This window comes from Cervus canadensis, chromosome 16 (assembly GCF_019320065.1).
Source record: "Cervus canadensis isolate Bull #8, Minnesota chromosome 16, ASM1932006v1, whole genome shotgun sequence".
Classification (NCBI taxonomy): domain Eukaryota; kingdom Metazoa; phylum Chordata; class Mammalia; order Artiodactyla; family Cervidae; genus Cervus; species Cervus canadensis.
Window position 1 is genome coordinate 65,639,852 of NC_057401.1, and position 26,058 is coordinate 65,665,909.

Here is a 26,058-nt window from a genome sequence, read left to right on the forward strand (position 1 = left end):
TTCTAGTTATGATCTTGATTCTTAAAGAAGATCCATCAAATTGCAGAAACTTTAAGCCCCTCAAAACCCACGTCTTTCCTGGTGATAAGAATCATCTAGAAGACAGAGAAAGAGAAAGAGGATAGAGCATGCAGGAAGGCATTGAACAGGGCTGATCAGGGTACCATGAGCAGGAAACATCTGGGCAGAGACCAGAAACGTGAGGGAGTGACGGAGGACCCCCAAGGAGGGGCAAGGAGGCCAGCGTGGCTGGAGTAGAGAGGAGGAGAGATGAGCCTGGGGGCGCAGCTGGGTGGTGTCACTCCAGGGCAGGGTCTGGGGGCTTCTGGTTAGGGTATTGGATGTACACTGAAGAAGATGGGAATGATGTTGACCTAATGAGTTTATTTGAAGACTGTTACACTGTATAGTTTGCCAGTTTTAAATTTCTGAAAATCAATGCAGCTGTTACTTCTTCCAGAAGTAATCCCCCCACTCCACTTCCCAAGGAGATTGGGAAGGGCATGAAACCAGCTTCCCTGGAGAGTCCTATACAGTGCAAAGCATGGCTAAATTCTAAAATGCTTGGGGAAGTCCACGCTTATGAAGTGGGTGACAAGCTACGGTAGGGTTGTAGGCGAAGAGCAGGCATCATTGTGTTAGATGGTGGTACATCTTCTTGGCCCTTAAATTTACCCGAAGATGGGGGGGGGGTGCCTATTATTATTGTAACTTTTATTTTATGATCAGACTTGGACACTTGATGAAGTCAGAATATTTTTAAATCACTGACTTTAAGGGAATGGGATGCTTGCAGGGGGCTTCCCTGGTGGCTCAGATGTGAAGAATCCACCTGCAATGCAGGAGACAGTTCAGTCCCTGGAATAGGAAGATCCCCTGGACAAGGAAGTGGCAATCACTCCTGTAATCTGGCCTGGAGAATTCCATAGACAGAGGAGCCAGGGGGGCTACAGTCTGTGGGGTTGCAGAGTCAGACACACCTGAGTGACTAACGCACACCTACACACTCGTGACAAGTTTCTGTAGCCAACAGCCCAGAATTCCCGCAGCTTACATGGATGGATCATGGCCATGAAGAGGGCTCAACAGTGGGAGGTGAGGTGTATGGGAGTCGAGGAGAGGAGCATGTGTCTGCAGACAACGCCTCCCAGAGGCGGAACACAGAAGTGCTGGGATTCAGATGAAGGGCCAGGCAGGGGGGTTGCACAGAAAAACCCCATGAACAAGGAAAAGCTGACGATCTACGATCTGCAGACCCGCTCATGCTTTTTGAGCAGAGTGTGCATAGGATGTTTTGGTGATGAGGCAAGAGAATTAACGTGATAGCATCAGAAAGGCCTTATGGATTATGCAGAGGTATATCCTGGTTACCAAACACCTTCTGACTCCTTTTCTGGACATGTATAGCATGTAACAGGCATGCTCGATTCCCTGCATCTCTCATCGTTTGTTTAAATTAAGTGTGATCTTCTTATTTTGCGAGCCTGGTGCTCTGTGCACCAACAAGGTAACCGGAGAAACCCATCTCCTAATTCTCCAGTTAGCTCTGCGCCCAGAGTCAGAGTGGACGTGCAGGTTCCCCGACGCCGAGTAAAAGGCAGAACTGTACGTCCCACCACTCAGAGGTCCCCATCCTTCAGGTTCAACCACTGTGACCGGCTCTTTTGAGAATTCACAAACCGGAACACATCAAGCTCATTTCCTCTCATGTTTCTCTTGAACACAAAGAAAGCTGTTACCAGGGAAATTCGTCTGCAACGTGGCATGTTGAAATACGAGTGATTCAATGATACTGATCAATAGATTCAGTGTTCCTCACCCTTCATTTTGTTCATCAGCCCAAGCAGAACATTTATATGACACTTGGATCTTGGTGTAGTAAGAAAACAGACTTGTTTGGAGCATCTGCGACCTTTGAAATTTGAAAAATTATGTACTAAGAAATCCCATCAAGTGCAACGTACTGCAGCCTGAACCCGTGTGTCATCCTCCATGAAGAAACAGACTTTATCCTAGGCGTCACCTGAATGGCTATCTCAGAAATTCTGGCAGCATGACAACTGTCCTAATAATTTTTGTAAGGTGGTAGGATGAAATCACACCTATGTCTATAATGTTATATACATATATGTTATACTGCACACACAGAGTAATATACAACAAATATTGTTGTCATTTAGTCATTAAGTTATGACTCTTCTGCATGCAACCCCATGGACTGCAGCCCGCCAGGCTCCTCTGTCCATGTGATTTCCCAGGCAAGAATACTGGAATGGGTTGCCATTTCCTTTTCCAGGGGATCTTCCTTGCCCAGGGATCACATCCGGGTCTACTGTATTGGCAGGTAGGCTCTCTACCACTGAGCCACCAGGGAAGACCCATAATAAATACAGATACCAACAAATACATATGTATAAACAAATAAGTACACACCTATATATACACGCATACCTACAAGCAAACCTCATTTTATTGCGTCAATACTTCAGTTTACTGTGCTTCTTAGATACCGTCTTTCATGAGTTGAAAGTTTGTGGCAACCCTGTGTTGAGCAAGTCTACAGGCACTATTTTTCCAATAGCATTTGCTCACTTCATGTCTCTAATGCCACATTTTGGTAATTCTTGCAAAATCTCAAACTTTTTCCTTATTATGATATTTTTTATGGTGATGTCTGATCAATGATACATTGCAAAAAGCTTATGACTTGCTGAAGACACTGGCTAGCACTTTTTAGCAATAAGTTATTTTTTAATTAAGGTATGGTCATTGCTTTTTTATGTATAATGCTATTTCACATTTACTATAATTTTTATATATAAAACAAAATTTAAAAAAAAAAACTTGTGTGACTTGCTTTACTTTGATGCTCAATTTATTGTGGGGGTCTGGAATCGAATCCATAATATTTCTGAGCTACATCTGTACGTATATATTTATAAGGGAAAGCCATTCAGATATGTCTCCTTTCATTTCTCCCACCAACATGGGATGAATTCAGTTCTCTCAATTATTTTAGTACCATTTACATTTCATAGCATTGATTTTTCTTGTTTTTATAACTTATCAATTGTGAGTTCAAAGGACCTACTCAGTAGGCATTCTACTTTTTAATAAATAAAAGCCACAGAGATTGAGAACATTATTTCTCTAAATTAATAATTTCAGTCCAAAGATCTTCATTCCTGGAATATACCAGATTAAATGATGCTTTTGAACTGTGGTGATGAAGAAGACTCTTGAGAGTCCCTTGGACTGCAAGAAGATCAAACCAGTCAATTGTAAAGGAAATTAGTCCTGAATATTCATTGGAAAGATTGATGCTGAAGCTGAAACTCCAATACTTTGGCCACCAAAGTATTGATGTGAAGAACTAACTCCTTGGAAAAGACTCTGATGCTGGGAAAGACTGAAGGCAGGAGGAGAGGGGGATGACAGAAGATGAGATGGTTGGATGGCAACTCAACGTACGTGAGTCTGAGCAAGCTCTGGGACTTGGTGATGGGTCAGGGAAGCCTGGTGTGCTGCAGTCCATGGGATTGCAAAGAGTCAGACAAAATGGAGTGACTGAACTGAACTGAACTGAAATGACTAGAATACCAATTTGAAATAATGCAGTGTTCTGATTTTACTCTATTTTCAGCTTTTAGCTCACTGCATAGTTTATCAATACTCTTTTTAAAAAATCTTGAACATATAAAATACCAGGTTAAAAAAAAATTTATGTCTTATTCATTGACTTTCTAATTATGCATTTAAAACATGCTAGATGTATAAATATCTTGGTTTGCAATTTTAATTCTTTAAGAATTTTCAAGTGAATTATGTGTGCTATTGCATACATTTTTTTTTTTTTTTCCAGACCAGGAGGAAAGTGATGGCTATATACTCTCTCAGTTTTTAAGGGGCTGGTGGATTTGGAGCACTAATAATGAAGCAGGGACTTTAGGGAGAATTCCGCTTTGCTTTAAAATTTTGCACACACAGTAGTCAGAATCCACTCAACCTGCTAAGCCATCAAAAACAGCACATCCCGCCCTTCCCCATCCCTCCTCTCTTGGCCCACCTTCCCTTCTCTAGAGTCCTCCTTTGCTCTCATTCATCACCCAGTACATTTCATATTCTTGTAGGCTGATTTTCTGCCCCACTCCCACCCACAAAGATATGAGTCGGTGAGAGCAGAGATCTCACCGATGTGTTCAATACCGAATCCCCAGGGCTGAGAGAGGTACTTGGCACACAGGTGATCCATATCATTTTGACAGAATGCAGTTTCAGCCATGAACTTTCAAATTTTGAAAGAAAGCCCAATTTTCACAGTCCATCCTTCAGGAGAAATATCATGTGCCAAGCAAACTAGTTATTACTCAGGAACAAAGACTTCCAGTGCCTAAGAAGAGATCTTAGTACCTTAGAATATGATCTGACTGTGAATATAATGACATTGGTCTAGCATATGTTATGCACATTTTAAAAATATTTTTCTTATAACCTTATCTTTTCACTTCACTGAGAGTACTTTTCCCTACAAGTAAAAGCCAACACTATGTATAAAATGCTTCTGTGCTACATACACCTGTGTCTTGTTTATAGGCGCCAATGCTGAATATATTAGCTAATTATAGATATGCAGATTTCTTGTTTCCTTTAATGCAAAAAAAATACATAAAAGCATGTGAAATAGTGTACAACTCAAGCCCATGATTGAATATCCAATTTCCATTAGATGAACTTGGGCTAAATGGTAAAGAGACAGATAAAAGTCAGAACAATAAGGAAGATTATTCATAATTCAAAATCTTCACATTCTGCTGTCACTCTTCAGGGCTTAAGACACTAAAATGGAAAAATCTAAATTGCAAAACAAATTATCATCTATTGATTCATTTCTCAGGGTACTTATTGCAGAAAAATTAAATCCAGTGCCTGGAAGACTAGCAAAAATGGGGAAAATGTTAGCTTTGGAAATTCTGAGATAATATGAAAAACTGTGAAATATGTATTAATATAGATATTCACACTTACAGGGGTGGGGATCTAGCAAGTTTGAAAGACAAAATTAAGAAATATTAAAATATTTCAAAGGGAATTTTCACAACAAGATCTGGCACCTGCCTGACATATGACTCTTGAAAGTCCCCTGGACTGCAAGATCAAATCAGTCAGTCCTAATTCAGGAAATCAACCCTGAATATTCACCAGAAGGACTGATGCTGAAGCTAAATCTCTAACATTTTGGCCACCTGATGTGAAGAGCTGACTCATTGGAAAAGACCCTGATGCTGGGAAAGAGCAAAAGCAAAAGCAGAAGAAGGGGGCAGAGGATGAGATGGTTAGATAGCATCAACAACTCAATGGACATGAATCTGAGCCAACTCCAGGAGATAGTAAAGGACAAGGAAACCAGGAGTGCGGCAGTCCACAGGGTTGTAGAGTCAGACACGACTCCGTGACTGAACAACAACATCATATTAATAATGCACTTGCTTTTAAGACCTTGTGGCCATCAGGATGAAAATGACGTGATAAGGCCAACCGAGTCACAGGGAAAAGCCATGTTAGTGGGAATCCAGAATCTTATCTGTAGGCAGAGAGTGCCTCAGAGCAGGAGGTGACCAGGCACCTTCAGTCAGAGGTGTGACTTCCCAGGGTTTCTTTGCTCTAATATGTTATGTAGGCAGAATAACGCCACTATCCCACCCCAAAGATGTCTGCGTCCTAATCCTGAAGCCTACGAATTGTACACTCCAGGGCAAAGGAGAATGAAGGCTGCAGACGGAATTAAGGCTGCCGATCAGTTGACCTTAAATTAAGGCTGCTGATCAGCTGACCTGAAAGAATTTAACCGGGTTGTCTGGGTGGACCCAGTGTCTTCATGAAGCTCTTTTACATAGAGGAAGAGGGAGATAAAAGAGTCAGAATCAGGAAGATGGCAGCATAAGGACTCGCAGAGCTACCAGTGTCCTTGAAGATTGAAGCAGCCATAAACCAAGGAATGTGAGAAGCCTCTAGAAACTGGAGAACGTAAAAAAATGGGGTTCTTCCCTAGAGCCTCCAGAAAGAGATGCATGCCTGGATTTAAGCCCAGTGAGACCAAGTTTGTCCTTCTGAACTCTGGAGCTATTAGGTAATGAAGTTATGTTCTACTAAAGCACCAAGTTTTAATGCACTAAGAAGTATTTAAAGCACTAAGTTTTAATGCCTGCAATGCAGGAGACCCAGGTTCCATCCCTGGGTCGGGAAGATCCCCTGGAGAAGGGAATGGCAACCCACTCCAGTATTCTTGCCTGGGAAATCCCACGGACAGAGGAGTCTGGTGGCTACAGCCCATGGGGTTGCAAAGAGTCAGACACGACCGAGCAGCTGACACAGAGCACTAACTCAGAGGTATTAACAATTTGTTACAGCAGCAACAGGAAGCCTATACATAGGTGGACTCAGTCCATCTACTGTCAATAGATTGTCGATCTATCACGTGTTCATGAGCAGCCCTTCAGGCTTCACTGCTTCTATCAGACCACTTGTGGGTAGCACAGAGCTGCTCTGTCCATCTGTTTCCAATGCCCAAGTTACTGTCTGTACAGTGAGGACCAACATATAATCTGCTGACCAATCACTGGGGCTTATTCTTTGGCTAAGGTGTATCTCGATCACGTGGACAAATTTAAGTCTGGAAGGACCAAGGCAATCTCGTATCTCTCTGTATAAAGAAGTATCAAGAATAGGGCTTCTTCACTCTGCCCAATTTCGTGACTCAATGGCTAACCCACTGGCTGCTTTCCACTGTGTTACGTGATCCTCTCTTCAGATAACTTCAATGAGGAAGGACAGAGAGAGTCTTCCTAATGCAGCAGGTTGCACACCAGATGGTCGACCCCATCTATACGAGAAATGAATGACCCACTATAAAATTGTATCTTTTCAGATGATCATTCAGAAAAACACAAGAGATTTTGTTGTTGGAATGATCTTCAAAAGCAACTCCTTTCCCTTCTTTCCTTTTCCTTCTTTCCTGATGGAATATGATAATATCCCCAGATATGAGATATGATTTTCCCCAGGACCCCAGGAGTTCTACCAAATATTATGTTTCTTATTCATTTCAGGGCGGCCTCAGGGGAATATTTTTCATCTGTTGAAAAATATTCCTGATTCTTCAAATATTTCCTATTGGGTCATTCCTCATAATTCTGTAATTTAGAAGCCCACTTCACTTTGTCATGAGTCACCCTAGTTCCAATTCTGTTGGCCTTCTCTTTCATAGGCTTGATAATCATTACATCATCAAAGTCATATATCAGAGTATCTTTTATCATCAGTAAATGCAAGTCCCTGACAGGAATTTTGGGCACGGGTAAGGGAATTAACATACCCGAGTACGAGAAATGTGACAATAAACTGTATGATCTCTTGGGTGAAGGTCAATTGAGATTGGCTTTTTCTCAGAAATCGAAATTGGGGGAAACAAAGAATTGCACAGACTGATGGAAACACTGAAATTCCCCGGTGCCCAATGAATTGTCTTATTAGCCTGAACTATATTGGATAATGTCAAAGCCATAGGGAGAACACTCTATTTAGACCCTAGTAATCTATAAAGCCAATGAAGAAAAGCTGACTCCTTTGGTCAAGCAGGTCCTTTGTATAAAGAGGTATTGGGAGCCAGGGACCAGTTCCTAGCACCTCCTTTGCTAATATAGATACCACCAGCACCTCTCTGGAAAATCTATATTGTTATAGCTTTGAACATGTTGGACCTTGGTTGGCCAAGGGCTTTTGCTCAGTTTACATAATTATGCAACCATTTATAACATGGTGTTAAAAATGTGTGTATGTGTTATGGGTGTGTGAACTCACAGCAGTTACACACCCACTCCCCATGTGTGTTATGAGAGTGTGAACTCACAGCAGCCTGAGTATGTGGTATGTCTAGATCACTGGGTATGAAAAATCACCCTTTGTTTCTGAGCAACTATCTTTCCATTTCTCTTTCCAAATGATCTTTAATTTTTTTTAGTACAATGGCCAGGTAAAATTACATTGATTAAGCCCAGATAATATGATTTCCCAGACTCTTGCCACTCAAACAAGCCACAGCTTGTGGCCTCAACTGTCTCACTAGAGTGTTCCAAGGGTAACCCAGCCTCCCTACGCCCTTGCAGGAATTTGTTACAGCAGCAAGAGGAAGCCAATATAACCTATAGAACAACTGTTTCTCCATTTCTTTTTTTTAATGACCATTCAAACACCTCCCGAATCTAATCTGTCCTTGGTTGCCCTACCCCATTTTGTCCAGCCTTTCTGTGGCCTGTGATTCCTCACCTTCTCATGGATGTCTGCACCAGCTAACCACAGAATCCACTAGCCTGTTTCATGGTAAGTTAACCAAGAGTGCCCTGAATTCCTCTTGAACATCTTTAACTAATTATAAAACTAAGAAATGTGGAGGTCCTCTCGAAGAGGGCTCCTCAAATCGCAGTATCACCTGTTGTTTGATCCAAAAAGATACTTGGTCCCATTGGATTTGGGGCACGGCCACAGATCAATCCAAGTTGGCATCATCTATCTATATCGACTCTCTTCAGGATCAATGACAGGGTTGGAGGTAATATAGAGAATTCTACCCTTTGGGGTAAGCCTTGTACACCATGCTTTCCACCCAGGTCAGAGGGACATAGTCTTGGAGTAGAGACAAAAGCCTTAGGCTGCATGGCTATTACCTCTGATTAATTCTTATTCTACTTAAAGCCTGACATCACTAATACCCTTTGGAGACTACCAGTCTTTGGTTCATTATGTCTCAATATCCCTGGTAATTTTTTTTATCCAAATCTTTGCCTATATTTATTGGGAACATTTCTTAGTTCTTTTGTTCCCAAACAGTCCCATAGCCATGGCCTTTTAGATATGTCTATTAGTGACAGATGGGTCTGAAGGGAGGCACTACTCTTTGAAGAGGCAAGAACACCCATGACACCTGCCACACCTGTCTACAATACAAACAGATACTGGCACACCAACTTCAATTTTCATATATTTTTGCATGTCAGATTTTATTATAGACATCCTTGTTAAATGCCTCCACCATCTCTGCTTGCTTGGTAAGATCCAATGGAAACAGCCCTTTCTTTTTGGATTATAATTTGTACACAGTATGATGTTGCGAACCATCCAGAATCAAGGGGAGAGTGGACACACTTCACTGAAATAGTTCCTTTCTTTGACAGATGTCAAGTTGTCTGCTTTCAGAATCATCTGGCCACCAAGATGGGGTTACAGAATCCTGTGAGGTCGGGGGACTTTAATGGGATACCAGGATGACACAGAACTGACCTCCTGGTCTTCACATTTTTTTTATTTTCCAACCTCCTAGAATCAAGTTTTTGACTCTCATCGCCTACCCTCCTTCATCTGGTCTACACAGTGGAGTCTCAAAGATGTTATTGCTTTCCTTTCATCTGTCCCTATTTTCCTTGAGCCCCTGCCCCAGACAGTATGGTTTGTAGCAAGGGTGGTGTTCACTCCTAAAACCCACAGGGAAGGTACAGGAAATGTGCCTTCTAAGCAGAGTGCTGGAGATGAGGTCCCAGAATTCCTACCAGAGCACTTTTCGCCTTTCCTCATGAGCACAAAGAGACAGAATATTATAGTACTATTCACCCACTGCTGCAATTTCTCCCACTTGCTCTTGTTCAGGGACATTTTGGGTTAATGAGGCTTATCTGAGCTATCCTGGGGAGACTGGTCTCCTTATATACCACTGTTTCCATGGAAAATACATTTCAATGGTAAGATTCTTTCTTGCAAACAATCTTTGAAAATTGAAGACAGCTTGTACAGATCCAAAGGAATGCACAAATTATCCCATACATAAAATCAAACACAAATAAGAAGAGAATTGATGCCCACTTAGTGCTTCCCTTTTTATTCCAGAGCCAAATTAACGAAGAAGGATTGTAAATGCAGAAGACCTCTTTGAATTTTGGAGAGTCCTTAACAAAAAGGATTTTTTTTTTTCTTTCACTTACATTAAAGGTTTGGTTAAAAAGTGCACGGGAGCTATCAAACATAAACCATTATCACATAATGATCACCTGTAGCTTTCCTTGAAACATTTAAAAAACAGTTTTAGTAATAAAGTGCACCTAATAGGGAAGAGGTGTGACAAGACACCTACAGGATCATTTGGGTATAAAGATACATTTCTTTCGATGAGAATCTGATTCTGAATGACTGAAAGACGAGCTAGAAACCCAGATACACTTAAAATAAGTCAGAGAGGCTCTAGTTTCTCCATGGCATCTGGCTCCAGGCATGTTAACTATTTCCAAGATGGCACACACAAGCCCACGGAGCAGAGTCATTAATGAACATGAAAGTGTCATCAGCTTGACGATGTCTGATGGATTTAGAATGCACTGGAACAATAACCTTGGTAAAGCTGGAAAAGTGATTGAATGCTCAAAGAGATGAGAGCAAGATCATTTGCTTAGAGTGAATGAATGAAACAGATCACAGAAACAGGGGCAAGCACAGCGCCACAGTGAAATCATAAAGAGGAAAGGTGTGCACGGCAATCTGTGTATGAGCCTAAAAGACGACGCAGAGGCTTCTATGCAGTTCCTACCAGTGTTTTGAAAAAATGTTTTCTCTAGTTCTCTGTGCCAGGAAAATCAGAGACTGTTTAGAAGGGAAAAATCAAAAGGATGACAAATAAACAATATGCCACTTCCTTGGTTCAGTGATTTAGAGATTTCTCACCCGCAACAAGGTCTAACAAGGAAGGAAAGTGTTACCAGGAGGACAGAGACTGGGTTTTTTCTTGCTGCCTCTCCTAAAGGCTAAAGGAAAAAATGTGACTTTACTGCTGGCTGAAGAAGCTTAAGTTGGATATACAGTTGGACTGTGGTCCTGAATGAGGGATTCACTCTTCAGCTAGAGGTCTTCTTTTTTTTCTTAATATTTATTTATTTGGCTGCATTGGGTCTTAGTTGTGGCATGCGGGCTTCTCTCCAGTTGCGGCCCATGGGGTCCAGAGCATGCAGACTCAGTATGTGTGGCACTTGGATGGTATGTGGGCTAAGTTACCCCTCGGCATGTAGGATCTTAGTTCCCCAACACAGGGATTGAACCTGTGTAACCTGCATTGGAAGATGCATTCTTAACCACTGGAACACCAGGGAAGCCCACTTCTTTTCTAAAGCTATGATACAGGAGCTCTCACGTGGAATGTGGCAAGAAAAAAAAGCCTGGTGAAAAATCACTCGGTTAGACTGGGATAATTGTATCTACCTGTGATACAAATGTGAATGGGCTGACATTTAGGTAGGTCATCTATTTCTTCTGTTAATTATCAAAAAGAATACAAACTGATTCGGTATGGGCAGATAAAAAGACAATTCATTAAAATAGAAAGAGAGCATGGTACAAAGAAGAAACGAAAATAACCCAAGTGAATTTTAGCAATCCCAACAGGGAAACATCAAAGATTGTAGAAAAATACCTGCTACACCATTGTTCCCGAGTCCTGACCCAGCAGACTGCTCTCTGACTCATCACTGTCGCGTCAAGAGGACCTTCTGTACTTGTTGGGTTTTAATCAGGACTTTCACTGCAGGTTGGCTCCATTTCAACACCACTCTGGTCTGATTGCTTAATTTGCATTCACTTTCAGTTATTAAAATGGTCTCATTCCAATTCAGAGGATGATGTGTGACCATTTTACTCCAGTTCTAGTCTCCTGCCCATCCTCCAACATCCCAGCCTCCAGGAGCTGGCTGGACCACGACCTCCAGCCCCTGGTGCTCTTCTCCCATCCCACTTCCTCCTGGATCTTTCCCTTGTGCTTCAGGGGGGAGGGATAGAGATGTCTCCTTGCACAGAGGCAGCCCGAGACCATCTCTGATGTTGGTCTTCTCTGCCCACGTGATTCATGACTGTAGAAGTGGTGCCGCCAGGTGGCTGGAGGTCTCTGCCACCCCCAGAGGATGGCCTTGCTCAGCATCTTCTGACCCCATTTTGCCTCACCCTGAGCTTCCAGAGTCCTACAGGGGCACACCCACATTCCCGACACCCCTGTGTTCTTCTCCCCTGCCGTGGTCCATCTTCCTTGAAGAGACCTTCAAGGAAGGAAAACGGTCTCTGCCAACTACATCTGACCACACCTCTATGTTGTCTCTCCCTTGTGTTCTGATGGCACAGGGCAAGTCGCCATCTCGGAAGGTGAGCTGACAGTTAGCCTGGGAAGGACATGCCTGTCTTTCTTGTTGCTGCAACTATGGGGCTACTCTCTGTATGACCATTCTCTCCCTAACATGACTGCCCTCTTTCTCCCAGTTTTCTTGTTAGACTCAACAGAAAAGGGAATTGAACCAGAGAGGTCTCTACAGCCTCTAGGGAGACCTAGTCTTCTGTCAATAATGGGGCCACCTTTGAACTCAGTTCTGGTAATGACCACCTTACATTGTCATGGGGAGCCACGTCTGCTGGAGTCTTTATTCAGTGACCCCAGGACCAGGAGGAGACCTTTGTTTGGCACATCATGCAGAACGGACATATTGACATCTGATCCTCCCCTGATCCTAGGGAGGAGAGGCCTTTGCCAGAGGATCCTACAGTCTCTTTAGCATCTGGAGAAAGTCACCAAGGCTGGAATGAGGCTCTGGAAGGTCAATGAATGACATGCTAACATGAGGAAGGAAGAGAGAAAGAAGAACTAAAGGGGGCAGGGGCTGGAGACAGCAGGGCAGAGAGGTGCAGAATGTCAAAGAGAGAGATGTACATGGCGGGGGTGGGGCGGACACTGTCACCAAGCCCCCAGCACCCCTGCCAGTTCATCAGTCCCATTTATCTTTAAGTGAAAAAGGCCACCAAATCATCACCATTTACTGGGCTCTTTTGTCTCTGCTTCTTTCCCCAAATTCCCAAAGACCATGATTCTGACTTCCCCTCCGTGGCACGGGAACACAATTGCCAAATTGATATATACCTCAGTGGGATCACACCTGCCCTCGTTAGCTGTAATTCTGTCCCAGCCTGTTAGCAATACTGCCTACTTATGATCGCCTCCACTGAGGATAACTCACGGCCCTTTCTGCTGGAAGCCCTGGTCCAACAACTCTCAATTCTGCCTCTTTTATCACCTTTCGTGTGTGAAGGACCAAGGCAACACAGAGGTAAAAAAAAAAAAAATACATGGGCTGCTCCTTCGTTCATTCTGGTTTAGTTTCCAGCTGCGACGCAGATCAGCACAGATCACTTTTCACATTGCTTCTGCGCTCGTGAAGGTTGCGGCCCCTGAGGACCTTAGCTTCTCCATCTAGCCAACACCTCAAGACCCAGAACCAAACCCCTTTCTCCGATGAGCACTCCCCTTTTCTGACAGCACGGCCAAGTTGTTGTATGCTTTCTCTTGCTGCCTTGATGGGACTGAAAAATGGAAACAGGTCTGTTACGTATGGTGTGATATGACTTCAAACCCACGTGCTTATGACCTTAGTCATTTTAATGCTAGGAATATTACCTTCTCATCTGTGGTTGCTGTTACACTGTTAGTGGCATAGCTGCTGAGGGACCCGCTGGGGGCCTATCAGTAAGAACTTGTGCAGAGAAGCAAGGGGACATTTAGACTCTGACTCCGAGAGCTGGTGAGGAACATTCTGAGTTTCAGTCTGGACAAGCCTGCCCTTGGCTGCTCTAGCTCTCTGAAGGTCTGGAGACACCTGCTCCTGCCGAGGCCAGGCTAGTCTGGGCTGGCAGTGGTGTTGACATGACTGGCAGCCCCTTAGGAAGAGAAGGGACACTGTTACTCCCTCAGCCATGCACTCCTGTAGTCAATGGCCCAAGCCCTGCAGTCATCCCTGGAGTGCTAATCCCAGCCTGCCCACCTACTCAGGGGCCCTCATTCCCTAGCAACTGACCTTAGCAACAAGGGATTTGGGTTTTGACCTGGCAGCTGGAAGTCAGATCCCATTTGGTGAAACCAGCTCTCTTGAGAAAACAAACTCATATAAAAGGTACACTTCAACTTAATTGCGACTCTTATTTCTGTCAGGTCCCCTTGCCTAGAACAACAGTGTAATTAATCCATCATTTGTTTGCAGGATGTTATTTCTCTATTGGTTCATTAAGAGACATTATCCTCTCTGCTATTAGCTTGTGAAATGATTACAAACCCCACTGTGCACCTGTGTTAAATAAACTACAGGCAAAGATGACTTCAGGCTCTGAGCATAATTTGCTACCCCCTCCCCATACCCACCCCAAATAAATGCAGGAGACATGGGTTTTATCCTTGAGTCAGGAAGAGCCCCTGGGGAAGGAAATGGCAACCCATCCTAGTATTCTTGCTTGAAAAATTCCATGGACAGAGGAGCCTGACAGAGCTACAGTTCATAGGGTTGCAAAGAGCCAGACACGACTTTGCAACTGAGCACGCATGCCCCAAATAAAACAGGTTCTTAGAGAGTTTAGCTTGTTAAAGTTACTGCCTTTCTCCATTTTCTTTATGCAGACCTCACGGTCACTTGTCTCCAGCTGTTTCCACCTCCTCAAGCTCCCTCACCTGCTTCTCGGCTCCTGGTCACCTCTCCCCAGTGTTGTCTTGGAAGGGCATGAGCCAGCTGCCTGGCCACCTCTCCTGTGGTCCAAGAGCCTCTCATGTCTAAGTCTGCCTCCTTTATGTTAGAGTCTTCCAAACACTCCCATGGCCTCTCAGAACCCACCCACACTTCCCTCAGATCCAATGGCCGTATTGTTTTTTTTTTTTTTTCCCTACTTTCTCAATCACTTTGAGATCACCACAAGGGGCTACCTAGAAGGTTACCTGCCTTCTTTTCCTGGCTTCTTCTCAGAAGGTCACCTTTTGTATGGTTTCTGGGACAATCCCGCCTACTTCATTGATCCACTGACCATCTCTTTTCATGTTTCTCTTTTTTTTTTTTTTCACCAGTTCCCCTTCTCCTTTGACCATTTCATAGGTTCCAAATCTCCCTAAGTCTCCTTTCTTGAAATGTACTACTTCCCAAAATACCCTGCCAAAAAGCAGGCCCCAGATTTCTCTTCTCTGAAAGTAAGGCCTTTGACATGCAAAGTCTACATGACCCAACTCCAGACACTCACCCCCTGCTCTCGTCACCTTCCCTCCTCCACTCTTTTCCAAGGTTCCAGCCACAGTCCTTGTTAAGTCAGGGTCATGGGTTGAGTTTTGCCCTCCCAAAGATACACTGGAACCCTAAGCCCAGGTACCTTTGAAAGTGAGCTCATTTAAGAACAGGATCTTGATGGATGTAATCAACTTTAGAGCAAGATGAGATGGTTGGATGGGATCACCTACTCAATGGACAAGAGTTTGAGCAAACTCCTGGAGATAGTGAAGGACAGGGAAGCCTGGCATGCTGTGGTCCATGGGGTCACAAAATGCTGGATAAGACTCAGCGACTGAACAACAAACAACTAGGATGTGCCCTAATCCAATATGACTGGTGTTCCTACAAGAGGAGAAGAGACACAGACAGAGACACAGAGAAAGGAAAAGGCCACGTGATGTCAGAGGCATAAATCACAGTAATGCATCAAAACACCAGATTTAAGGGCCAACGCCCGAAGCCAGGCAGAGACAAGCAGGCATTTATTCCACCAAAACTGCCGAGGGAGCCTGGCCCTGCTCATAGCTTGATCATTGGACTTCTAGCTCCAGAAGTGTAGAGAATCAAGCTCTGTTGTTTCAGGTTCTCCAGTGTGTGGTACTTTGTTCCAGCAGCCGACCCTAGGGGACCAACACACTCCTGGACACACGTGGTCCAGCCTGCCCAGGCCTGCTGTGTGCGCAGGGTGTGGCGGGATATTTCTCCTCAGAGACTAACTCTGTGATTTTCTCTCACTGCTCTGGCCTCTGCTCAAACACTGTTCCTCAGAGATGACTTTCCTGCCCATCTTACATGCAACAGCAGTTCATTCCTAATCTCTTCCCACCCCATCATCCTCCACCCTCATTTCCTGTTGTTTTATTCATGGCAGCTCCACCATCTGACAAATGACAGATCTATGTCTTTGTTTCTTGTCGCTTCCTCCTTACCCACCTGGATCTAGTTTGTTCACTACTATATCCCCAGGGCTGAGAACAGAGCCTGGAACTTCAGACCTGACCGGTGAATAGCTGTTGAATGGACATACTCATGGATTCCACTTTCACGTAATATCAATGATTCAGCATTTGGACCTGTTTGTGTGTTCTTTTAGCTGGCACGTTCAAAGGTTCTTTGATTCTAACTTCCCAAAGGCAGTTTTTTCTTTTGGCTTCAACCATGGCTCCGCACAGGGTCACACACAACATAGGCTTTTGACGTGTGCTAGAGCCCATAACGGATTTCAGCATGTGAACTGCCAACACTACAAGTAAAACAGACAGACATTCTGTCTATAACATGATGAGATCGTCAGGAGGAGATTTCCTGAATGTGTGTTTTACATGTATACCAACAAAAACCTACAGGTCTCAACCCACTGACTCTGGCTGGCAGTGTATGAGCATTCTCTCCACAGTGATGCAAATTCACTTTACAGTCTGGGAGACTAAGGCTCAGAGAGGTAAGGGAACTTGCCCAAAATCACAGAGCTAGAATGCAGGAGTGTAGCCAGGATTGAAAGGCAGGCTCCAGGGCCCATGCCATCAGCTCAATGGGATGCTGTCTACTGACATCTAGAAACGAACAGAGGCTCTTTCTCAAAAACTGTGGAACCATTTATGATAATGGAAAGAGAAGAAATGATTCAAAAGTAATTACCTGAAGAGATGGATGGCACCTTCTCTTGAACTTTGTGAGGTGGAAAGAAGCAAGAATAAAATAGAAATTATGAAGCACTTTAAGTGTAGTAGACAGGAACAAGTCTCAATTTTTTTTTTTAACACATGAAAGGTTGTCAGTCAGTCTGAGTAAAATAAAATGTATGGGAGAGGGGGACAGTTGCATATTTTAAAACTCAATTTCTATGTTCTAGAACTCAATTTCTGTGTTCTAGTTAATATTACTAAAGAAAATAATGATGTTGGGAAAAATGAGTGTAAATGATACAAATATATTGAAACTTTATGGACATGATCACATACACATACACACACAAACTCCAAGGGACTAATGTCCTTAAGTTTAATCCCTACTCTATCAAGTCTAAGTCAGTATGACTTATGCTATATTTTCTGGCAATTTCTAATTTAAATTCAGTGTACTCATCACTGTAGGAAGTAGGAATTTTTCTCTGACTCCACAAGACTGGATTTTAAACACTCTCACAAGCTTTTCCATGGAGCTTATTAGCACATGGTATTATATTGCCCTGTTCACATGTTGCTCATCTATGTGGATTCATTAGAAGTATGATATGCGTATTATTAAAATTTGGTTCTACTACTAACTCCAAAACAAGCTGTCAATAAACTCTTCTTTCTGCTAGAACTGGAAATTCCATTTCATTAAAAACAAAGTATTTTATTAAGAGTGAGGAGGATGGTAACTGGATAGAGTTTTGCTGGGAGTTAATAAAATATTGAATAAAATCAATGCTGGTTTCCTGGAGAAACTGTTCTCATCTTCAATTTGCATACCTTGACTCTCGAAGATCTTCAAACACCTTGGTTACACATTTATTGGCTGAAGACAATTTTTCATATACAAAGAGGCCTTTGGGACAAAATCTGAATTAAATCAGTGGTAGGCACCAGCCATTCATTCATTACAGAGACATGGATATAACTCCTTCTCACATGGAACATCACATAACAAAGTCTGAGTTTTTAAAAAGGCACACTATTTAAGTGAATGGTCTTATGTTTAAGAAGTACATTTTAAAATTATTTAAATGTTTAGATTTAATTGTATTTTAATTTAAATTTTCTTAAATCTAATTTATTGATTTATAGTGAAACAAAGTATTCAGACATTTTAAAATAATCATCTCTTGTCACTTGAAAAATGTACAAGTACCTTTTTATCTCTAGACAACAGACTGCTTTGAATTCCAGCATGTAGCACCCCCATGCATACACATGCCCCTGCCTGTGTGTGCCTGTCTAGTGTGGACTCCTGCCTACTCTATTTGTGCATGAGACGAAATGGGGGGAAACACAGGAGGGAGGAACATAAATAAATCCAAATCATTACAACTCATGGGAGGTACTTGGTGTTATCCCTAAATCAGTGGTATGTTCTTAATATTCTTAACTGATGGAGGTTCCCAAAAGAATGAAAAAAAGATTTTTGAAAAGATATAAAATAATTATCAATATTTAAGCACCTCCCAAAAGATGCTTATCATATATACACACTATATACACACATGAGCAGATTTTCATGTCTAAAAACTACCTACATTATCTAAAACTCAACTTATTATGAAGTTCGCAACAATTTAGAAGACAGTATGGATGGCAGACATAGTTCAAACATAACTGACAACCATCCACACCCATCACGCCTCCTTCCCTTTAAAGCAGGAGAACCTGCCTACAGATGAATCACTCATCATCCGTGGAAATGAGCTGTCCCAATATGGTGTGTTTGCTACAACGACTGGACCCTCTTCTTCCACTTTCTCTTTGCCCCACCCTATTTCATTCTTTTTAAAAAATATTTGCCTGCACTGAGTCTCAGTTGTAGCACATGGGATCTAGTTGACCAGGGATGAAACCTAGGTCTCCTGCATTGGGAGCATGGGGTCTTGGCCACGGGACCACCAGGGAAGGCCTCCCTCTTTCATTTTTTCAACTGCTTTTCTTCTGATCTTTTCTCAGTCTTACTTTGAGCTCTTGTTTACATGATATCCTCCTATTCCAGTTTTAGGACACGTGCTGGTTTTCAAAGCATTTCCTAACTGAATGTCCCGGCCCAGGTCAGGGCACCCAGTGGATTGCAGACTCTCCCGCAGTCACTGGTGGTTCCTGAACTGACCACACCCATTCTTCTCCCCTCAGTTCACCTTCTTGCTGTCAGGGAACAAGCAGTCTGCCTTAAACCCAAGTTCACTGGATCAGTAGGAAAAGTTAGGGACAGTGCTTCTGTCTGCTGATTTACGGGAGTGAATTCTCAACTTTATACCTATGAGATCTGGCATCATCATGAACAAAGCTGAATTTCTTGGCTTCATTAAATGAAAACTGTACAAAGCACTGTAATAAGGAATGAGAAAGGCATGATTTATGACCCTCCACATACAGGAGATTTAATTCTGCCTTTTGCTCAATGGCCTATCCATTGTGCGGGCAAAGTCAATACCAATAATGAAATGTAGACTGAAGGGCTAAATCAATTCAATAAAATGCAATAGAAAGACTAGAGGACTGAGTAAATTTGGAAAGGCTGGTGCCTGCAAGATTAGTATTTGGACAACAGGTAATTACAAAAATCAATGCCTGTATATGAAAACATGTCAGGCAGCCATCCGTCATGAAGGGAGAACCATTACTAATGGTTTAGACTTGAATTAGGATGAGAGAACAAACTAGATGTGTGCAAAGTCCTGAGTGTGTACACACCTAAGTGTGTGTGTATGTGTGTGTGTGTGCGCATGAACATGCACTTGTATTCCCTGGGTGACTGAAGGAGAGATGAAGGGAAACTCCATGTGGCTCACTCTGCATTTCACTTAGGCCTCCTGCATTTGCCCAGCTCCTCTGGCTCATTTTTACTAACTCTGGTCTCATTTTGTCAGGCTGTATGCTACATCACCCTGTCCTTCCTTGTCCTCACAATCTCCCAGGCCCCCAGGCACCATTATCACGAGGTCCTGGCCATGTCTGCAGTCTTTAGGAGGTGGAGCAGAGGAACAAATTCCACTTGCACCACAGCTCTAAGAACCAGGTGTCAGGAGAATCTCCGGGCATTAAGAAGTGATACAGGCAACCTCAAGGGCACCTACAGCAAAATTAAAAACTGGTCACAGGTACATACAACCTACAGATACACGTGCGTGCACGCTTAGTCGTGTCCTACTCTTTGTGCCTATGGACTGTAGCCCTCCAGGCTCCTTTGTCCACGGACTCTTCCAGGCAAGAATACTAGGGTGGTTTGCATGCCCTCCTCCAGGGGATTTTCCCAATCCAGGGATTAAACCCCCATCTCTTGTGTCTCCTGCATGGCAGACAGACTCTTCACCATCGCACCATCTGAGAAGCTCAGCTATATATACATGTGTAAGATAAAACAGTATCTTAAGTGTCTAACTGTGCTCCTAGCCAAAGATGTATATGAATGAATGAATACATCACCATTTAGCAGTTTGCATCCATTAAATAGTTTAGTCCCTATAAGGACTCTACAGGGGAGGGATTAGCATCTCTGTTTTAAAGATAAGAAAGGAGGCTTGAGTGGACAGTTCTGTTCAAGGAGACACAGCTGGTGAGCAGGGAAGTGATGCTGGACGATGTATCTTTCTGACACTGGTGAGTGTGCTGGTCACCCCCTCCTCACACCACTATTTTGTCTCCCACAGAACCCAGGGATGCTTTCAATGTGACCATACACAAGTCCATGTTGGGCACCACTGCTATGGAGAAGTTTCAAGGCTGGTCATGGCTCACACAGACAGAGGCGATGACTTTGAACTTGCCCAGGTAATGGCGTCTGCATGGACCACATGATGGCCTTGTTTGATGTTTGGCCTCTGACATCTCTGTCCCTTCTGCTCGCATCCGAGCAAGCTGATGACAAAGCTCTGATGCCTCCTCCTGTGGTACCAGTAGGAAGTTCAAACCATAGACATCCTGTCCCCAGGTAAGAATCCCATCCTAGGGCAGGCCATATCTACCGCCTAATCCCCCAGCTATCCTTTCCTGAGCTCTCCAGTCAAGCTTAGTCCTGTGTGGAAGCCGCTATGCTCAGCTACATAAGCCTCATTATGTGAGTAACTGGCCTTTTCATACCCTCATGGGGTATGTGCGCTGTCCTCAGTCTTGACATCAGAACCAAATTTGGGGACGAGTCCGTCCTGCTGCTGTGGTTGCCACAATATCTGTGAATCCACTTTACGCCCATCAAGGGATGAGATTCTTTCATGGCCCCTAGAGAAACCCTCACGTTATAATCTTTGCAAAATGATGGCATGTGATCCCTCAATTGGAAATCTCTCCATTTTAAATGGTTATTTTGTTTTCTACTAAAGGCAGAGAATGACTAAGAGAACCGACACTTGGGACAGGAGCCACATAATTTAATTTATCCTTAGATCATTTTAATAGTATTTTTTGACATTTAAAATCTATCTTAGATGAACAATAATTTCTTTTATCTCAGCTTTGGCACTACCGATATTTGGTACTGGATAATTCTTTGTCCAGGCTGCCCTTCCATTACAGAATGTTTTGCCGCATCCTTTGTAACTGAACAGAACCATATGGTGCCTGTTGGGGACAGATCCTCCATTTTTTTCCACCTGCTTCTTTGTAGAGAAACTTTAGCCAAAGAATAAATTTAATCAGAGAAGGGAGAAAATGCAGAAAGGAAAACAGTCAAGTGAGACAAAATATTAATAGTTTAGCCATTTAACATAGTCAAGGACATTTAGTTCCTCCTTAAGAGCTATACAAAATATTCTGAGTCACATCCTCTGAGCTGTTTTGCAGATACTAAAACCCCAGCCAGGTGGAAGGAGTTGACTACATGATGACCAGACTGTAGCCATGACATAAGCTGCTCCATCTTACACAAGTCCAAGAACTGACCTCAAGGAAACAGGAACAAACCGACCCTGGAACTGAAGATGAACTGTACTTAAAATAATCAAGATGATGCTGATCAGATCACTGCATGACCGATGTCACGATGACTGTCAGAGCGGACCGTGCTGTTTCTGCATGTAACCCCCTCTCCCCAACCTGTAACCCTGGAAATCCCCCTTTAAAGCTCTTGCTTCCTGATCAGCTGTTGGGAGTTGGTTTTTGGACATGAGACCACCTTCTCCCAGGTTGCCAGTCTCCTGAATAAAGCAACCTTTTCTTTCCTGCCAACACTTGTCTCTCGAGTACTGACTTTTCAGAGGTGAGCAGCCCAGCCTGAGTTGAGTAACACCTGACTGCCACCCACTAAATGCTCATGGCACATCACAAATTTTTTTCATTTCTGACAACTAAAGATGGTTCCAGATGTTGTGACGTGTCCCTTAGGAGGCAAAATTACACCTGGTTGAGAATCACTGCCTTATATTCATTCCACAAAGAAACAGGACTTTTCTGATATGAAAAAGCATGGGTCAAGCCCTTTGAGGGGAAGAGAAACAGGAAAAAAAAAGATGAAAAGCTGCTAGTCTATACACATCCCAGGGCAAGCAAGCACAATCTATAATAAATTACAATTATGTCTTCAAATCTCTGCTTTCCACCCTTAAACTAATTTAGACTCATCTTCCAAATTCCTTACATGCTACGGAGATGACTCTTAACAGTTTAAAAAATCTTTTTTAAAAATTTGATTACTCAGCTGCTCATATGCAAATACTTGTCCCTTGTCTAAAAAAAAATCAGACTTGGTTGTGCTGACCACTGTGATTTTCCAGAAATATCACATACCACAATTTGTGCGCTTTGAAGTATTCCAAAAATTTCGAGCATGTTAACAATTGTTTACATGATGAACACAGAGAACAGATTCTTTAATGGAACGCATATATCTGTATTATATCCACTGGTACATTTGTAAATGGTTCAGAAAGTTTGGTTAAAACACAAAGCTGGTTTATTGCCTAAAATTTCCCTCTTATCAAGGAGTTTTCCAGGAAGACAGATGATACCATAAACTGATGTAGCAATCTTGATGTAATTTGAGGAGACCATGAAGATGCTTTGTACTTCTTTAGAATTTAGGAGCAGAGATGACTCCAGAGATGGGATTGGGAAGAAAAATGCAAATTACATCAAAAGTATAGCATTTGATACTCTCATCTATGTGGATATTAGTGTATATCCTTGGTCCTCTATTCCTTCAGTATTCAAATATTAAAAAAGAAGAATGTATATATAGGCATGCCAAACACTCAGATGAAAAGTACTATGCTTCAGTCATAAGTGTGGATCTAAGTTTTGATAGCATAACTTAAAGTTTTGAATTTTTTTCCCCATTCAACAGTACTCTGAACACCTGAGTGATGATGAATCCGACACCAGTCATTCATAATTCCAAGTAGTGCTTACCTCGGCTTTAATTTTGTTGTCTCCAAAACAGAGGTGCTGTAAATAGGCTGCAGCATTAGACTGGACTGAAGGAAACTGATGTTGCAACATCTGTATCACTTCAGGTAGCTCCGGGTCTCTCCATCCAAATTCTCTGAACAAAAGGAAAGCAGGAGAACATGAGAGAAATCCTGCAACTGGTAGCCTGTGGTCAACTCATTTGTGTAACACCTATGAGAGTTTACATGCGAATATTTCACAACTGATTGTCCTCGTTTTCTTACACATGTTGTTGCTGAGTTGCTAAGTTGTGTCCAACTATTTGGAATCCCCCTCCCCCAGGACTGCAGCACGCCAGGCTCTTCTGTCCTCCACTGTCTCCCAGAGTTTGCTCACATTCATGTCCATAAAGTCAATGATACTACCTAACCATCTCATCCTCTTATATTTCTTACACATGCACTGACTTCAAAAAGGATTTGAAAAGATTTCCCTGAGCAAATGGTTTGTAAGTGTATATATATGTACATATACATCTGGGGCTTCCCAGGTGGTACAACGGTAAAGAATCTGCCCATCAATGCAGGAGATGAAAGAGACATAGGTTCGAGCCCTGGGTCAGGAAGATCCCCTGGAGTAGGAAATGGCAAACTACTCAAATATCCTTGCCTGGAAAATTCCATGGACAGAGGAGCCTAGCACGCTTCAGTCCATGGGTTGTTAAAGAGTCTGACACAAACAACTAAGCATGCATGTACATATACTTATATAATCTTAAATGTATCACTGACGTTACCATGTTTATGAAGACTGAAAAAGAAAGAACTTAAAATGGCATGATCTTATTAATATAGACATTTTTCATTTGAACTTCAGTAGATAATTTACAAGATCACATTTATTTCCCAAAATATTATTTCAACAGTCTTGTGCAGGTATAGCATTTAGTTAAATTATCAGATAAGAGAAAATATAACTGAATGAGTCCAATCTAAAATGTCATGATACCAGTTATGCCATATTTGTTATATTTATGGTTAATATTGCTACTATCATAATCTCTTCTTTTAGAAACATACAGATTCCCTAAACAATTTTCTGAGGATAAAAGTATAGTAACAAGAAGCTTTCATGAAAGGAAATTATTTATTTAAAATGTTCAGTTCCGTTCAGTTCAGTCGCTCAGTCGTGTCCGACTCTTTGCGACCCCATGAATCGCAGCACGCCAGGCCTCCCTGTCCATCACCAACTCCTGGAGTTTACTCAAACTCATGCCCATCGAGTCAGTGATGCCATCCAGCCATCTCATCCTCTGTCGTCCCCTTCTCCTCCTGCCCCCAATCCCTCCCAGCATCAGGGTCTTTTCCAAAGAGTCCAACTCTTTGCATGAAGTGGCCAAAGTATTGGAGTTTCAGCTTCAGCATTTAAAATGTTATGTTTATTAAACAAATTTTATGCACGGTACATTCTTTTTCTATATCCTCTTGTTTACATCTGAGCTACTCCAAGAAGCTAGTTGTTTATTTAATTTTAAGAAATATACTCCAGGATACTTAAATCCATTATAAAACACAAGGGTAACTGTATCATTATGCATATGAATACTCTTTCAAGAAATTCATCAGCTCAGCCAGTTAGAGGAGCGATCCCCAACCTTTATGGCACCAGGGATTGGTTTCATGAAAGACAATTTTTCCATGGGTCGGGGTGGGGGAGTGGATTTCAGATGATTCAAGCACATTACATTTATTGTGCCCTTTATTTGTATTATTACATCAGTTTCACCTCAGATCATCAGACATTAGATCCTGGAGGTTGGGGACCCTTGAGTTAGAACATGACACAGACATGGTGGGATGTAAGGATTCCATTTCTGAAGCAGTGAATCAATTTTTAACAGAGAAATAAAAAAGCAACCCATGAGGCCACAGATGAAAACCTGACCCCATGAACCACAAAAGGCTCCTATTTATCTGAAGGATAGGCTGGAAGAGACTTGAGACATCTGGCAGTACCCACTCGACTCCCAGAAAACAACTCAAAAACATACATCCTATAGATGCCAGGTCAGTGCTGTCATTTCAGAAGAGGAGTCATGAAAAATGGGACAGAAATGGAGCAGACAAAGGTTAAAAGTTTCCTTGTAGATTCTAACCTGTTCTCTTTATCTTTTCTTTATCACGTCTGGTAGAGGTTGTCAAGTAAATCTTGAAGCATGTTGGCGCTGCCTTACTGCTATCGGAGACAATATGGAATAGGATTCCTTTCAAATTGGCTCAGTTCTTATAGGACTGGTTGGTGTGAGATCGCGAAAGAACTGAGCCAACTGGAAAGATAAGGCATTCAACTTAATGTGCATTAGGTATCTAAAAATTTACATAAAATCTTAGGCAGACACACATTTTCAAAAGGGTATACAGGACAGGAGCACCTTTGCTACAAAACATACTCAAATGGTTGCTGATGATGGACCAACTATTGGATCTTCTTCGGCTAGGCGATCACAGTAAAAAACAATTATGGATGAAAACACAGGAAGCTTGTTTTTCTTTTTAATTGAATTTTCTTTCACTGCATGATTCTAAACCACCTCAACGTGCAACATCCAGATAGCACAGTCTTTTTTCTTATAATAGCAGCCTTTTAAAATTATATCCTTTGTTCAAGTTAAATCAAAATCTACAGAACACCTATAAATTAAAATTAGAAATGTCATGTGAATACACTGGATGACTAATAAGAATTCAGGTAAACCCATGCTATTGGAAAATGATTAGTAAAGGATTCATTTCAGCCTATTTTACTAACTGGATGAGAATTGCTTTATTAGGCTTCTATGGCATAGATAAGAAAGTCTTTGAACAAGAGCTCAGGAGGAAAAGTCTTAGGGCACTTGGCTTGCT

General features: G+C 42.4%; 1 protein-coding gene across 2 annotated transcripts in view; it reads right to left on the bottom strand.

Annotated features, from left to right (window-relative positions):
* Positions 1-26,058, bottom strand: part of CTNND2 (catenin delta 2) — a 1,083,336-nt gene that overhangs the window by 253,190 nt on the left and 804,088 nt on the right. For both annotated transcript variants that reach the window (XM_043488912.1, XM_043488911.1), the window contains exon 10: positions 23,177-23,309. In XM_043488912.1, coding sequence (XP_043344847.1) covers positions 23,177-23,309 — 133 coding nt within the window. The remainder of the gene's footprint in view (positions 1-23,176; positions 23,310-26,058) is intronic.